The 14,476-nt window shown below is 40.8% G+C and overlaps 1 protein-coding gene across 1 annotated transcript in view; it reads left to right on the top strand.

Annotated features, from left to right (window-relative positions):
- The first annotated feature begins 729 nt into the window (after window positions 1-729).
- uts2r (urotensin 2 receptor) overlaps window positions 730-14,476 on the top strand; it is a 100,133-nt gene continuing 86,386 nt past the window's right edge. Inside the window, exons 1-3 of the mRNA XM_075457667.1 lie at window positions 730-1,293; window positions 2,542-3,257; window positions 8,120-8,498. Of these exons, the coding sequence (XP_075313782.1) occupies window positions 2,544-3,257; window positions 8,120-8,497 (1,092 nt within the window). The 5' untranslated portion in view covers window positions 730-1,293; window positions 2,542-2,543 and the 3' untranslated portion in view covers window position 8,498. The remainder of the gene's footprint in view (window positions 1,294-2,541; window positions 3,258-8,119; window positions 8,499-14,476) is intronic.

Here is a 14,476-nt window from a genome sequence, read left to right as displayed (position 1 = left end):
GGGTGGAGTTCCCATTTTTTCGGGAACTCGAATCCACCTGAATGAGCAGTTGGCCTGAGTAAGTGTAGCAGAGCCGAAGGTGTTGCGTCACTGCGAGGGCGGAGCCTGGGTAGTCTGAACCCACCCTAAAAAGCAAAACAAATGCCTTATAGAACTTTTTTTTAACTGTACTAATTCTTCATGTAAAATGACTCCTCCAGGTCACAAAGAACATAAGCAGGAAAGTCTCCCATTTAGGCTTCTATTTTTATTAATACACTGTCCCCTTGTAGCCGGTAGCAACAACAGAAGGCCAAAGAAAATGTTTAGAATGGATCAGCCCTGCTGCAGCAGATGATGTTTGATGACTGTGCTTGAAAGAATTGCTCTACCACTGGTTGACACTGACCCTGGCACTGTTCGTTGGAAATAATGGACACTGTAGAACAATGTCTTTTCAGCTACTGATTTATTTATTGCATGAGTGTCTTTGAGCCAGAGGGGCTGCTCTGTTGATGCTTAATGTGTCTGAAGTCACAGTGTTGCATATCAGTTTGTGGCACACGCCCCTGTTTGCTTGGAAATAGATGGCACGGGGGTTGGAGAGGGAGCAGAACACATTTCCTGCATACCTCTCCTCTGCCCGTTCTCTCTGTCTTCTCCCTCCCTCTTTGGGCTTCCGAGCAAGAGTGCTGCTCTACCAATGTGTTCCTCCCTCTCTCTCTCCCCTCTCTACCTCTTACACACACTCTCTCTCCCTCTCCATGTTGCTCTCGCTCAGTGAAAGACAGGATTCTCCGTAACCAGCTGTAGCTTATTGTAATCCTCACTTATCACCGTTTCATTGATGTTTTCTTTCTCTTTTTAAAAAATTATTCTCCTTGGAATTGGATTTCACCGCCGTGCATGTTACATCCGACATCCAGTGTTTGGATGCTACAGAGGTGCGCAAAGGGCAGAGCGAATGGAAGAGAACTTTTACCCCGCAATTAGGGCACCTTTTCCTGTGACTGTAGACACTTTGGATTCATTAATTTAATGTGGAAAGACCAGTCAACAATGCAAGGACATTTGTTGTGATGTACAGCTCCTTTAGGTTATTTCCCCACCTTGAATCTGCTGGAGATCTTTCTTTTTTTTAATCCTTTTTTGTTCCACCTGCATGTTTCACTTCCGAGTTACTCTTTAGGACATGTGAGGACTTTCATGGAGTGTGAAATTTTTGCAATAAGTGAGAAAAGAAAAGTGAGACATAGCATGGCTGATGGAACCGCATCTGAGTGTTAAACCTTTCTGTCCAAGAAGACGGTGCAGGTAAGAGTGTATAAGATCTCATTCACTTTAATTACAGATTTGGAATTGTCTGAAGAAATATGTCAACATGCAGGCACTAGGAGCACAAAACAGGTCTATTAGTGAGGGCTGGCGTGCAATATTAACCAAACCTGACATCATTTTGGCCTGCTTTTTGGAACTACTTCAGTCCCAAGGAAAAATACCTCATCAGTGATTTCTGTCTGGATCTTGACAGAGGCGCATTAGTGTGGAAATAGGGAGACCTCCGTGAGTAAAAAGCAACTTCATTAGTTGCATCAGCTGTGATATATTTGGCTTTGTCTCTTTGAGAAAACTACCAACTGACAGGGTAGAAAGTTAGTGACATCAGTGTGATTTCAGTCAGAAAATATTCATGTGCCATTGTGTTTAAGAAGGCCCGAGACGGGCTGCAAACATGACCCAAAACTAACAGCTGTATGACTGAATAAATCAGTCCTGTACTGAGGTCAGTCATTAACGTGGGTTATACACAACGTGGCCCTCTTAAAGTCCTTGAGAACTATCAGAATGGGTGCTTTTCTCCATGCTGCAGATCTAAACATCATACCAAGTCATGAGTAATCAGAACTAGTGACAAAAGTCTGGTAAACGTAAAAAAATATTTGAATACCTGATAACTATAACTCTTATTTATTTTCGGAATTTTTCCCCTGCAAGATTTGTTCATTTTTTAATAAAAGCTTCACTATATAACTATTCTGTTTTTTTTTTTTTTACTGTCACTTATAATTTGAATCAAGCTGGTTCTGCAGTTAATATACAGTCCACATAGTTTTGAAACACTCCCAGTATCACTTTTAATAAGACAATTGGAAAATCTTCAGAATCTCAAAGAATATATGTTGCTATGCCACTGTGCTTCAGTGTATATTATTTAAAATAAACACCAAGCCATTCGGCTTGAAGCCTGAGCTATTCTTAAAGCTTCACTCTGAGGTGCACGAGCGAGATGAAGGCTGTCATTTCAGGAGCATGCAGAGGTGGTTTGTTCTCCACTCCTGCTGATATGCTGTCAACGGAGTAGTTGAGATGGAGCATGAAAAGAAGCTTTGCAATGAAAGCATGCGAGTCATTGACCAATGACTTCTTTTGTCATACACAGACAGCATCAATGACAGAAAATAGGCCAATATAGTTTTTCCATGCTTATAGAAAATGTACTTCAATCAACAGTTTAAGACATTGTCTTTGTAACTTCATACGTTTGTGCTCTCACCTATTCAGGCATGACAACTGTGTCCATGGAGCCCGTGGGAGTCCTGGTGGACAGGAGTGCCAACGCTACTGAACCCCCTCTGAGCTCAAATGAGGACATGGCTGCTACCTTTACCATCGGTACCATCCTCTCCATCATGTGCCTCATTGGAGTCTCAGGGAATATCTACACCCTTGTGGTCATGTGCCACTCAATGAGAACTGCGGCTTCAATGTACATCTACATTATAAACTTAGCACTGGCAGATTTGCTGTATCTTCTCACCATCCCCTTTGTGGTCTGCACACACTTCTTAAAGGGATGGTACTTTGGAGACGCGGGGTGTCGGATACTGATCAGCATGGACTTCCTGACCATGCATGCCAGCATCTTCACGCTGACAATCATGAGCACAGAACGCTACTTTGCTGTTCTCAAGCCGCTCGACACAGTGAAACGGTCTAAAAGTTACCGGAAGGCTATCGCTCTGCTGGTCTGGGCAGCCTCCCTAATTCTCACCCTACCAATGATTGTGAGCATCCAGCTAATGACAGTGGGCGCTAAGGCTATGTGTCAGCCCACCTTATCCCTACAGTCTTACAAGATTTACATCTCCTTCCTGTTTTGCACAAGCATTGTTGCTCCAGGACTGATCATTGGCTATCTTTACATTCAGCTAGCACGCACTTATTGGATTTCACAAACAGAAACTTTCAAACAGACCAAGAAACTACCCAATCAAAAGGTTAGTGCATTGCAAAATAATGTATTAAATGAGGTGTGGCTTTATTTCATACAAACCCTCTTGGCAATGGTGCTTTTTGTGTTTTACCAGTCATTCTGAAAGATTCTTCAAAAATGTGCATGTGTGTTCTTCTGTTTGTGACGGTTATTACAAATTCAGCAACTCTTCCAGGTTAGAATTCTTCTCCAACTTCATATATCCAACAAAGCTTTGCAGCCCACATAAAACTAGCATGAAAAGTCAAACAGATTTTTCTTTTTTATGCTACTGAACACAATCCACTTTAATGAAACTGTCTTGAAGACCTCGCATATTGCCGTAAAACAGACACTGTAATAAGGTACTGCATCAAAATATCCTTACTCAGGGTAACTGAAAAAAAAACATCGGAGACAACAGAAATTTATTTTTTTGAAAGTCATGCTAGCTGTTTTTTATGTGTCATCAATAACCATGCTCTGAGACTGGATTAATCTATGAAAGCCCTTCAAAGCCGTCAAAACATCATAGAAAACTCAAATCTGTTAGAAAAATCATGGCCTGGGTGTTGAAAATGACTTAGTCAGGGAAGATAAACTCACTACTTTGTCAGTAATGGTGAGTGACTGTGGTTATAGTTTAAATAAGTCAGTTAGCATGAATTTAATCTTTTTGACCCATTTAATCCCCCAAAACCCCCTCCCTGTGGGCACACTGCGGTTATGATAACTAGGGATGTCCGGATCCGATCACGTGATCGGAAATCGGGGCTGATCAAGTGGTTTCAGACTCGAAATCGAACGTTACATCCCGATCAGGAATCGGATATGTAGCCTATCAATATATGTTTATTTATTCTCATGATTTCTTTTTTTTATCAGAACTATAATATTTCAAAACAAATGGGAAAAAATATGTGGTGGTACCGTCAGACCATCTCAACCATAGACTTATTATAGGTAGACGCCTCATAGACTGACTATTGGAGCTGACGTATCAGCGCAGCCGCCATCTTGGATGGATCTCCAATGCCTCCACATTACATTTATTTCGACTGAGGAAGGTGTATATGTTAATATAATACATCCATGGTGTATCTCAGTCGAAAATCAAATCAGTATGAAAATCAAACCTACTAAGTCTAGAAGTATCTCAATAAGTAGAGGGAAATTGAGTGATATAAAGTTTGTAATAGATGAATAAAACATTCAAACAATTAGGGAAAAGGCAGTAAAGAGTTGGTGGTACCATGCAGATATGAATGATGGAGAGCAGGCAGTGCAGTTTCGGAAAGATGTTGCTGAGGGACTGGACAGAATAGGTAAATCAGAGCTTCCAGGAAAACTGAAGCTGTGGTGTCTGCAGTTTGGATTGTTCCCTACTGATATGGCCACTGTGGCTTGGCCCAGGCAAACCGGTGTGGAGTAGAGGAGGTCCCAAGGAGAAGAGAAAGCTGGTTGTTGAGCAGGTTCATAGACAGGAGGAAATGTTAAGGGGTGCAAAGGCAGTGGCTCAGGCTAAGCAGGGTCGGTGGTTGAATTGGGAAGGTGTAGAGAAGAAAAAGCTTAGTTGGAAAGATCTGTGGAGTATGGAGGAAAGAAGTATTAGATTTTTGATAGGGTCAACATATGATGTATTACCAACTCCCCAGAACCTAAAAATCTGGGTAAATGGAGACCCATTATGTTCGTTATGTTCAGGTACCGCAACTCTAAGGCATATTTTGTCAGGTTGTAAGGTTAGTCTGTCACGAGGCCGACATGGCGACATGACCAAGTATTAAAAAGCTTAGCTGCAAGTATTAGCAGGTATAGATAAACGAAGGTAGGTAAACTTAGGAGGGTCTAAGGTGAAGAGAGTTGCAATTCAGTTTGTTCAAGAGGGGGAGAAAGTTAATAAGACAATAAGAAGGAAAGGCAGCTTGGAGGATGCTTGTGATTGGGAGATGCAGGTAGATTTAGGAAATAAGCTTGTTGTTCCCCAGGAGATAGCCTCTACAAATCTAAGGCCTGATATAGTCTTGTGGTCTAGGAATAGAATGCACGTCTTTTTCATAGAGCTTACTGTTCCTTGGGAGGAATTAGTAGCAGAAGCATATGAAAGGAAAAAGCTTAGGTATGTGGAGTTGGGGGCAGAAGCAGAGCAGCGAGGATGGAAGATTAAAATCTGTCCAGTGGAAGTAGGATGTAGAGATTTGTTGCAAAGTCTGTTGTCTCATTGGTCTCATTGTTGAGGGAGCTGGGTGTAAGTGGACAGAGTGTGAGGAAAATAGTGAGGGAAGTGTCAGATGAAGCAAAGTCCAGTCAGTGGATTTGGATTAGAAGAAGCAATAGCAGCTGGGGGCCTAGCAGGGGGAGCACTTAGTGTAAACAGACTTTTGGAAGCAGCAAAGAAGAATTTCAAGATATTTAAGTGGAGGGTGTGGCACATGTGACCCTTTTGAAACCAAGCGGCCATTTTGGGTGAGTTGGCTTCGAGTAAGTTGTATGGCTTTGTTTTTGCTGGCATTTTTAGTGATTGTAGGACTGTTTAGGTGAGTTTGTTTGCTGAATATGCTAGTGTGTCTTGTCCTGCCTCCACCTCAGGCACCCTCTATATTTCCATTACCCCTATCCGAACCAGGGTTTGCATCCCCACCCCGCTGTGACTGGTATGCAGTTGGTGAGAGGCTGAGGTAGCTTGTGGCTGTGGAAAAAAAAAGATGGTTGTTGTGGTGTGAGGAGCAGTGTTGGCTGGCATTAGGGGAGTGACTCTGGGACGCCAGTGGTTATTGTCTAGCCTCCTGGAGGTGTCGTGGGCCCAACTCAACGAAACACTGATGAAAGGAGGTTCCCACCTGATGACCCCAATGACATGTTGGTCAGCACTGCTCACTGGATCTCAACTCCACACAGAAACAATGCATGCGACATGACGTCACTTTGCTGCGTGCCATAAAATGAAGCAGAACATGGTAGCAGCTTGAAGCTGGGGGCGTGAATGTCCGCGGTGTGGATGACAAAAACGTTGCGATTGCAAACTGTGAGATATTTAAACTTGGGATTTCAAGAGGTGGCAAGGACATCGCTAACATCCTTGATGAGAACAGGAACAGGCTCAAACAAGGTAGAGATGTTGGGTTTTATAAAAAAAAAAACTACATTTCCTTCTGTGAAGCCAGAGGAGGAGAGTAAGAATTAGGAGTGCAGTTCCAAAAAGCACATTACTGGCCTTACTTTATAATACTGTGGCACTTTTATTTGCTTTATTTATTTACATGCCTGCCAGGTATTTCACGTTGAGCTGCTGCTCGTTTTTATATTAGACATTGTTGCACTAAACTACATGTGAAGAATTAGTTCATTACTTGATTTTACTTTTTTTGTTCAAGGTACCTCACAGAAGTGCTCTGTTTATAAGTGTTAAATGAGTTAAAATAAGTGAAGAAAATAAAAAAATCAGGGACATCCTGGATCTGTTTCTTCGCCTTTCTTCCTTTTTTTAATGTACTGTAGAAGTATCGGATCGGGACTCGGTTATCGGTAGATACTCAAAATCAAATGACTCGGACTCTGGGGCAAAAAACCCTGATTGGGACATCCCTAATAATAACATCTGTCAATGACATTCTCAAAAACTGTTCTGTCTGATATCACACTGCAAATAAAATTATCGCTAACTAATCATACTCGAGTCATTTTAATCTGGAAAATGTACTTAAAGTCCTAAAAGCTGCGCTGTTGTGATGCTGTGTAAAATCTAGATAAAGCCGGAACGCAATGATCTACAAATCTCACGAATCTATATTTTATACACCACAGGACATGGAAAACATTTTAAATGTTCGGACAAAAATATTAGCTAACCTGTAATTAGATAGTCTCAATAAAGTGCCATCAGTGCCATCTTTATCACTCATGTATCATGTATAGCATCTCTACTTTTAACAACACTCCATATGGACTTCAGGCCGGTCAGTCCAGCCCCCAGACTCTTCCACTACAAAGACGTGCTGTTGTAATAGATGCACTATGTGGTTTAGCATTGTCTTTCTGAAATATACAAGATCCCTAAAAAGATGCCGTCTGGATGGGAGCATATGCTGATCTAAAACCTGTACATACTTTTCAACACAGATGTTTTTTGAGGTTTGCACGTTACCAGTTACATAGGCACTAACGCATAGCAGAGATGCAAGCTTTTGAACTCTGTGCGGCATGCATAATTTCCAAAAATTGATTTCCAATTTCAAATAATCTGACCATAGAACAATTGTCTCAGTCCATTTTAGATAACCATTCCTGGTTTTAATGCAGTGCTGCCTGAGGGCCCAAAGATCACAGGCATCCAGTATCGCTTTGCAGCCACATTCCTTGTTCACATAGTAGTTATTCAATCTTTTTTGTTCATGATATTATGCACTATAGATATAATTTCACAATGTTATGTTAAAGAACATTACTTTGAATAATTCCACAATTTGTAAATGCAATCTTTTTTGCAGACTGCTTGGCCTTTGCATCTTTACCTCTCTGAGGTGCTCTTTTTATATTGAGTCATTTTATCGATCTGTCGCCACTTAACTTCTATAACTGCAACGTGTTCCTCCATTTATTTTTTGCACCACTTACTTTTCCAGCCCCGTACTAACCCTAACTCTGACTTCTTTGAGGAATGTTGCTGCAATTTTTCCTTGAAATAGTCAAATTTTTCACTTTCTACATTTGATATGTTTTCTCAGTCTTCCATTGGTTTAAGATTTGCAATTCTTTGCATTCTTTTTTCATACTGACATTTTATACAGCGTCCAAAATTCATTGGAAATGTGATCATACAAAAATGCAACATCACACATCACTCAGTCTAACTGATGGAACCTCTCTGTTTGTCTTAATTCCCTCAAGGTGCTGTACCTGATTTTCACCATCGTGCTCCTCTTCTGGGCATGCTTCTTGCCTTTCTGGATCTGGCAGCTGCTAAGTCAGTTCTACCCCTCACTGTCCCTCTCCACCAAAGCCAAACGCAACATCAACTACCTGACCACATGCCTGACATACTCTAACAGCTGCATCAATCCGTTCCTCTACACGCTGCTCACCAAGAACTACAAGGAATACCTGAGGAAGCACAAGCGATCGTGGACAGCTGGCAACTACTTCAGCCGACGGAGTCGTTTTCAACGCTCACCGCGCAGGTCACCGTCTGCCAGCAGTCAGCAGTGTACTGAGAGCTTCATGCTCACACACACAGCCTCCTTGCGAGCTCACAACAGCAGCTTGTGAGGTAGGAGCAGCTTTTGCTGACAAACATTTGTGATTTGTGTGATTTCCCCCTAAAATACAGCAGCAATATTTCTGTTGACGGCCACGCATCCGGAGCAACTGGATGCTTTAGAATTGGTAGCTTTGACAGATTCTATCCTGTCAGATGGAAGCTCTGCTGGTTGGTGTGTTTACAGGTGGTATTTATTTCAAGATCTCTGAGAAAATCTCTGTTTACATTTTTTCACTTCCTGGTACGCAGTCTAAACATGTCCATATGGGAAAATAGTGCTCCTTGATGCGTACGTGTGGAAATGGGTGAGCTGGTGACAGAAGTTCAGCAGCATGGGAAATGTTCAGGGCGTCCTCAATTACACTTAAGCAAACAGGTTTCCAACGACTGTTAAAGAAAAAATTATTTCTTTGTTTGATGAAAAACAACTTTTTTTTTTTTTTAGCTCAAACAAACCTAACAAAAATATCCAGTCTCAGTCGCTTTAGACCCTGTAACGATACCTTGCTCTTTATTGCTATTATATGACCGTGTGTATTACTCTGCTTCAATTGATCTTTAATAATAAAGGTTTACCAACCTTTATTTATCATATATTTTCAAGAATTTTAAGTTCATAGTACACCGTAAGCCAACGTTTAGCTGTTGTCTGTTATTCACAAGCATCAAATGGATTTTACAGGTCAGACAAATCCCCTCTGCGTGTTTTAACATTCAATGTGTGTTTTTGTATTGATTTGTTTCCATAGTTGAAGACCAACACAATGAAACATTTTAGATTCAAGTAATAAACCCCAACGTTAATTTTCAAACAGAAAATCGGCTGCTGTATTGGTAGTTGTCAACAACAAACAACAGCTGGTAAACAGCCTTTGAAAATGCCAGTTGCTTTTGTAAATCCAATTGGCATTTACATTTATACAAGGGTGTCATTATGAAATCACTATATTTGGACTTTGGAAGGTTTATCTCCTCACTCTGCAAGGGTTGATATTAGACTGAACCACCTGAAGGTGCTCTCCACTCTGCTGTATTTGCTTGCTAGCTAAGCCGCTGGGACGATCTAGGTATTTGAAAATGTCACATGGCCACTACATGGATCAGTTGTAAACTTTATTGCACCGTCTCTGTGTTGATTTTACGCTCCCGTACGAAAGCACAAATGGTCTCAGAACCAGAGCATGTGAACGGAGCTGAGCGGGAAGGATTTCTGGTCCTCGCTCACATAGGTGTCCCGCTCCACCGCTCAAAGTCACACCAAAACGTTCCGCTCTGGTCCGCTCCCCACTCACCAAAAAAAATGATCCACGCTCTCTCAAATTTTAAAGAATGAGCAATTCATCCGGGGACACACTGCGTGGCGTACGTGTGGCGGGTTTCTTGCGTGACTGGTGCGGAAAAAATCCACTTCGCTTCTACTTTGTGTCGGCGCCACGATTGCGGTGATTGGACATGATACGTGCGCGTGTGGCTGCTCTGATCTGTCAAGATTAAAATAGGAATTCTTACTTATTGAAATCGTATCACCACATTCTTGTTCATGTTCGACATCGTTATCATCTAGTTTTCTGGCAGGAATTGTGCACCTGTATGACCTGTCGTTTAGCTTTTGGAAATATTTCACGAACTCCATCTCTTCTCCACAACGAAACGATATTTGAAGTGTAGGCTAACACTTCATGAAGCAATTGCTCCTCGCTCGCTCCCCGCTGCGCTCACATGCTCTGCTCAGAACCCACTTTTTTATTTCTCCTTTTAAACAAAACACACAATTTCATCTTTACGCGAATGACATAAGATGTCATAAGTTCCCAAAACTCTTCAGAGACAATACTGACAGCTGCAGTCAGAGAATGTCACCTGATGCTGTCTCAGATTGTCTCACGTTGCTCAAAAGCTAGCAGGAGTGTCCCCAGATTAGTTGTCGACAAAGCTGTTTTTACGGTTTATAAAACGCTAACAGACTTGTCTTTGTTACTATCACATTTGTGGTATATAATCCAAAATATTTCCAAACACTGGTTGTTATCTTTAAAGCTGGAGCAATACAGGAAAATGTTACATGAACATGCATGAGGTCAAGCTGATACAAAATTACTTCTGCTTGATCATAAAGCAAATGATTTTTAACGGTCTGATGTATCTGTCCGTATACCTCATGGTCTGCAGCCCTTACAGACTCTGCTTCTTGAATTTGAAAGGGTCACTGATGTTGGAAGTTTCGCCACATTCAAGCGGACGTTCAAACTTTGAAGAGAAAGTGATAGCCCAAGTATACACTTTTAGGCTCTTTGCCTCACCTGCCTCTGTTGACCCAAAAGTATGAAGCCAGATGGGCTAACATGAAATATAGAGTGTCCCGTCTACCTCCAATCTACGAAATAGAACCAAAGAGAGATACCACGGTGTGCTGTTACGGTGTGTTTTGTGAGCTAAAAACTTCTCTCAAAAAATCGACTGTAACTGGCTTAGTGTGAAACTGATTTTAAAAGCGGAAGCTTAAACATAACACAAGTTCCTCGAAACTAAATTAGGTTTCTTGAGTAAGAATAAAAAAACACCTGCACTTCTGATCAGTAAAATTTCAGCTACTGTGAGTTGCTTAAAAGACTAAATTGTATTGTTCATCCATCCATTTTTATTAGTATTGAATTATTTTTATCCTTTTTCTTCTCATCCTTTATAACGAAGTGTAACCTTGTCGTCACAGATGAAGCTGCGGTCAGCTGCAGCTGGCCTGTTTAAGACTCAGTATTAGTTGTCATTTGAAAATGTTTGTAAATGTCGCTTTAAAGTCCTGGGGTCCGTTTCACAAAGTAGGTTCAACAAACTGAGTCTATTCCTGAACTCAGAGTTGATCTACTCTGAGATAAAAAACTCTGAGATAGAAAACCCTGAGTTTTCGGTTCCAGAAACGCTGATTTAAGTGAGTTTAATCATCTCTGAGTAGGTTCACCTTGAGTTTAGCGCGTGCACCACAACTTTAAAAAGCCAGCATCAATGGAGCCCCGATTCGACGAGTCACCTTGGCAACGGGGAAGAGGAGGGGCTGCGTTTTTCACCAACCTCGAATTGGAAATCTTAATGCGCTCATACAGCGAGTTTCAACACGTTTTTAGAAATAAGTGCAACACCGTTGCAGCAGCAAAAGTGTAAGTTTAAATGTAGTCCTTTGCAATCACAATAATATTACAGGGAAACTGCTTGAATGGTAGCCCATTCATTTATTTTATTTAGGTGCAATCCCGCGGGGGAGAAGCGCACTTGGCAGCAGTTTTAGATGAAATATAAAAACATTGTTCAAACAGGTGAGACCTCAGCATGGAGGTACCTCATTTTGATCATGTTTTACACCGTAAAGTAAATATTAAGTGACTATTTGACTGTGCAGTTGTTTTATCCCCAACATAATGCTGTTTTCACACACAGAAATGTCTTCTCATCCATATCATGTTCTGTTAAATAATTAAGCCTATTTAAACTAACACAGACTTCTACTCAGCCAACAGAAAGAAGGCAGATGCCCGTAAAACGGGTGGTGCCGAGCACCGCCACCTCTAACAGAGTCAGAGGAGCTGGCCCTAAGCCAGAATATTGGAAGGCCAGTGGCTGAGGGAATCCCTGGAGGGAGTCCACCCCCAAGACAAAAGTGCCTTAATAAAATAGGCCTATATATATCTTTTTTAAGCCTATTCATACAAATATTTATTTGTCTTTTATGTCTTTTTTTCTTTTGTCCCAATAAAATTTTGATGGTGCCGCTCAAAAAGACAATTGTCTGTAAATGCTCCCGACAAATATTTATTTCTCTGCGCAATAATGCTGCACCTTCATCCACGGGATCGTTGTCAAAAGGACATGCCATGTTCGTGAAAAAAGTCGCCTCCTACTGTGCCTAATGGAATTCTAGAAGTAGAAGAACTCGCTCTGCTGACTGAATGAATGAGGAAAACAAATGGCATGTGTGGCTGAAAGAGGGCGGAGACAGAGAGAAACTTGAGGTTTCTAGAGTAAAACCTGGTCCCGACCAGGTTAGGTTCATAGAGTCTGTTACTACGGTAACTGACCGAGAGGTTAAGTTACCTCTCTTTGTGAAACAGGCTAGAGTTACCCCTCTTTCTCTGGTTTGAGTTACCTCCCTTTGTGAAACGGAAAACTCAGAGTTTCCCTCATTTCAGGGTTGATAAACTCAGAGTTTTCACTAAACCTGCTTTGTGAAATGGACCTCTGGAAGATTACAGCCTCTCAAAGGGTTCTCTTCTACCGTGCAGTGCACGATGTCATACATACTTGCACACTGTGATATATATCAGGCCAATTGCATTGTACCTTTATTAATTTCACATATTCTCCACCTTCAGATCCTTTTAAACTGTAAATAAGAAAAAGCTAACTTTATTACAGATAAACGAGAACTTTGTTTGTTTGTGTGCTTTTCCATCACATTGTATTTACTATATGCAGTCTTAATCTTTTAAGGGAACTGTAACACTATCCTATGTTTATACTTTATGCCTTTGGCGGCTTCTTTAGCATGACAACGGATTCTCTTGTTTGGCTGTGCACGTGTCGCAGCCCTTCACTGAAGAGGGAGCCAAAGAGCAGAAAATTGCCAGCTTCTCTTGTATCATTTTGAGTTAAATGTTCATAGATGAGTGCCCACAAACCTCTATCAACTGGAGCAAAGTTGGAACATTTGAACATTTCTCCGAAACAATGTGAGAGACTGATAAGGTCATAAAGAAAACGATTGCTTTCAGGTTATTACTGCTCACGATGGCTCTACAAGGTACTGAATCGTGTGGTTTACTTAGTTTGTCACACACTGCCTCTGCCTTTTGGCTTAGTTTTTGTGGGATAAATAAAGATGTTGTGTAATATGTTGTGCTGTTGTTCATTTGAGGTTGTTTTTAGTTATATTTAAGAACATAAAAGGATCTGATCATTTTTTTCAAATGATGTCCTGACATAAAAAACACTGAGAGTTGACTGAGGTCGTACTTTGTTTTTTTTTACGTGACCGTACAACCACTAAATTAAAACCTCCTTACTTATTTTCACATGAGAGGAATTGAGTAATTGTTTTATTTGTATTATTTTTGAATGAATCAGTTCTGCAGCACATCTGCATGCATTACATGTTCTGTGTGGCCAAAGGTTGTGTTCAGTCTCTAAGTAACAAAGCAAATAAGTGACGCTGAGTTTGACCTTGAGTATCGTGGACACCCAGAGGCATAGCTTATGGAAAATGTCTGCCTATGTTTGACTTTTCATCAATTGATTGGTTTTGGAGAAAATAAATTCTGAGGGGGACCTTATAAGCAAATAGTGGCTTTAGTTCATTTGAACAGATTGTATCCATCCATTAACCATTTATCCAAGTATGATAAGTCTGTGCACATACTTTGGATTCAAGATTTTAAGAGTCTAAACCATGCAGTTAGATATATGATGGAACTCATTCTCGCACATTAAACTCTTGTTATGTGTATTGTATTTCAGTTTCAGTTAGGGTACTGCAAGTACTTCTTTTTTTTTTAATTATTTAAAAAGAATTCACACGAATTTAGATTTTCTAATTACACTCCTACTCTCAGTTATGACGGTTATAGGATGGAATCTCAGTTGCCTCAAAAAAAATGTTCAACTCTGTAACTGAGAAGTTATTTCAAAGACGTTGTTTGTTAGGTGCACATTACGATTCACACCACAATGTTTAACTATAGTCTTTTTCTTTACTTTTTTTTTTCTTTACCAATTATACAATAACCAGTGTCTGAATTATGGCTCTTGTTAGGAATCTGCACAAAGTTATTCCCATCATCTCCAGATGGCCAACTTCTAGGGATACAAAAATATTTTTCTATATTTAATCCAGTGCCTGCCAGGCATGACTTGTGCATACTGTATGTCAAATGGGCTGTGCATGTAGGTTGCACATTTTTCCTTGCAGAGGAAGCCGAACAACTCAACGACAATGCCTGTGA

This window comes from Odontesthes bonariensis, chromosome 23, assembly GCF_027942865.1.
Source record: "Odontesthes bonariensis isolate fOdoBon6 chromosome 23, fOdoBon6.hap1, whole genome shotgun sequence".
NCBI classification, from domain to species: Eukaryota; Metazoa; Chordata; class Actinopteri; order Atheriniformes; family Atherinopsidae; genus Odontesthes; species Odontesthes bonariensis.
This window is presented reverse-complemented; position numbering and strand designations above follow the sequence as displayed.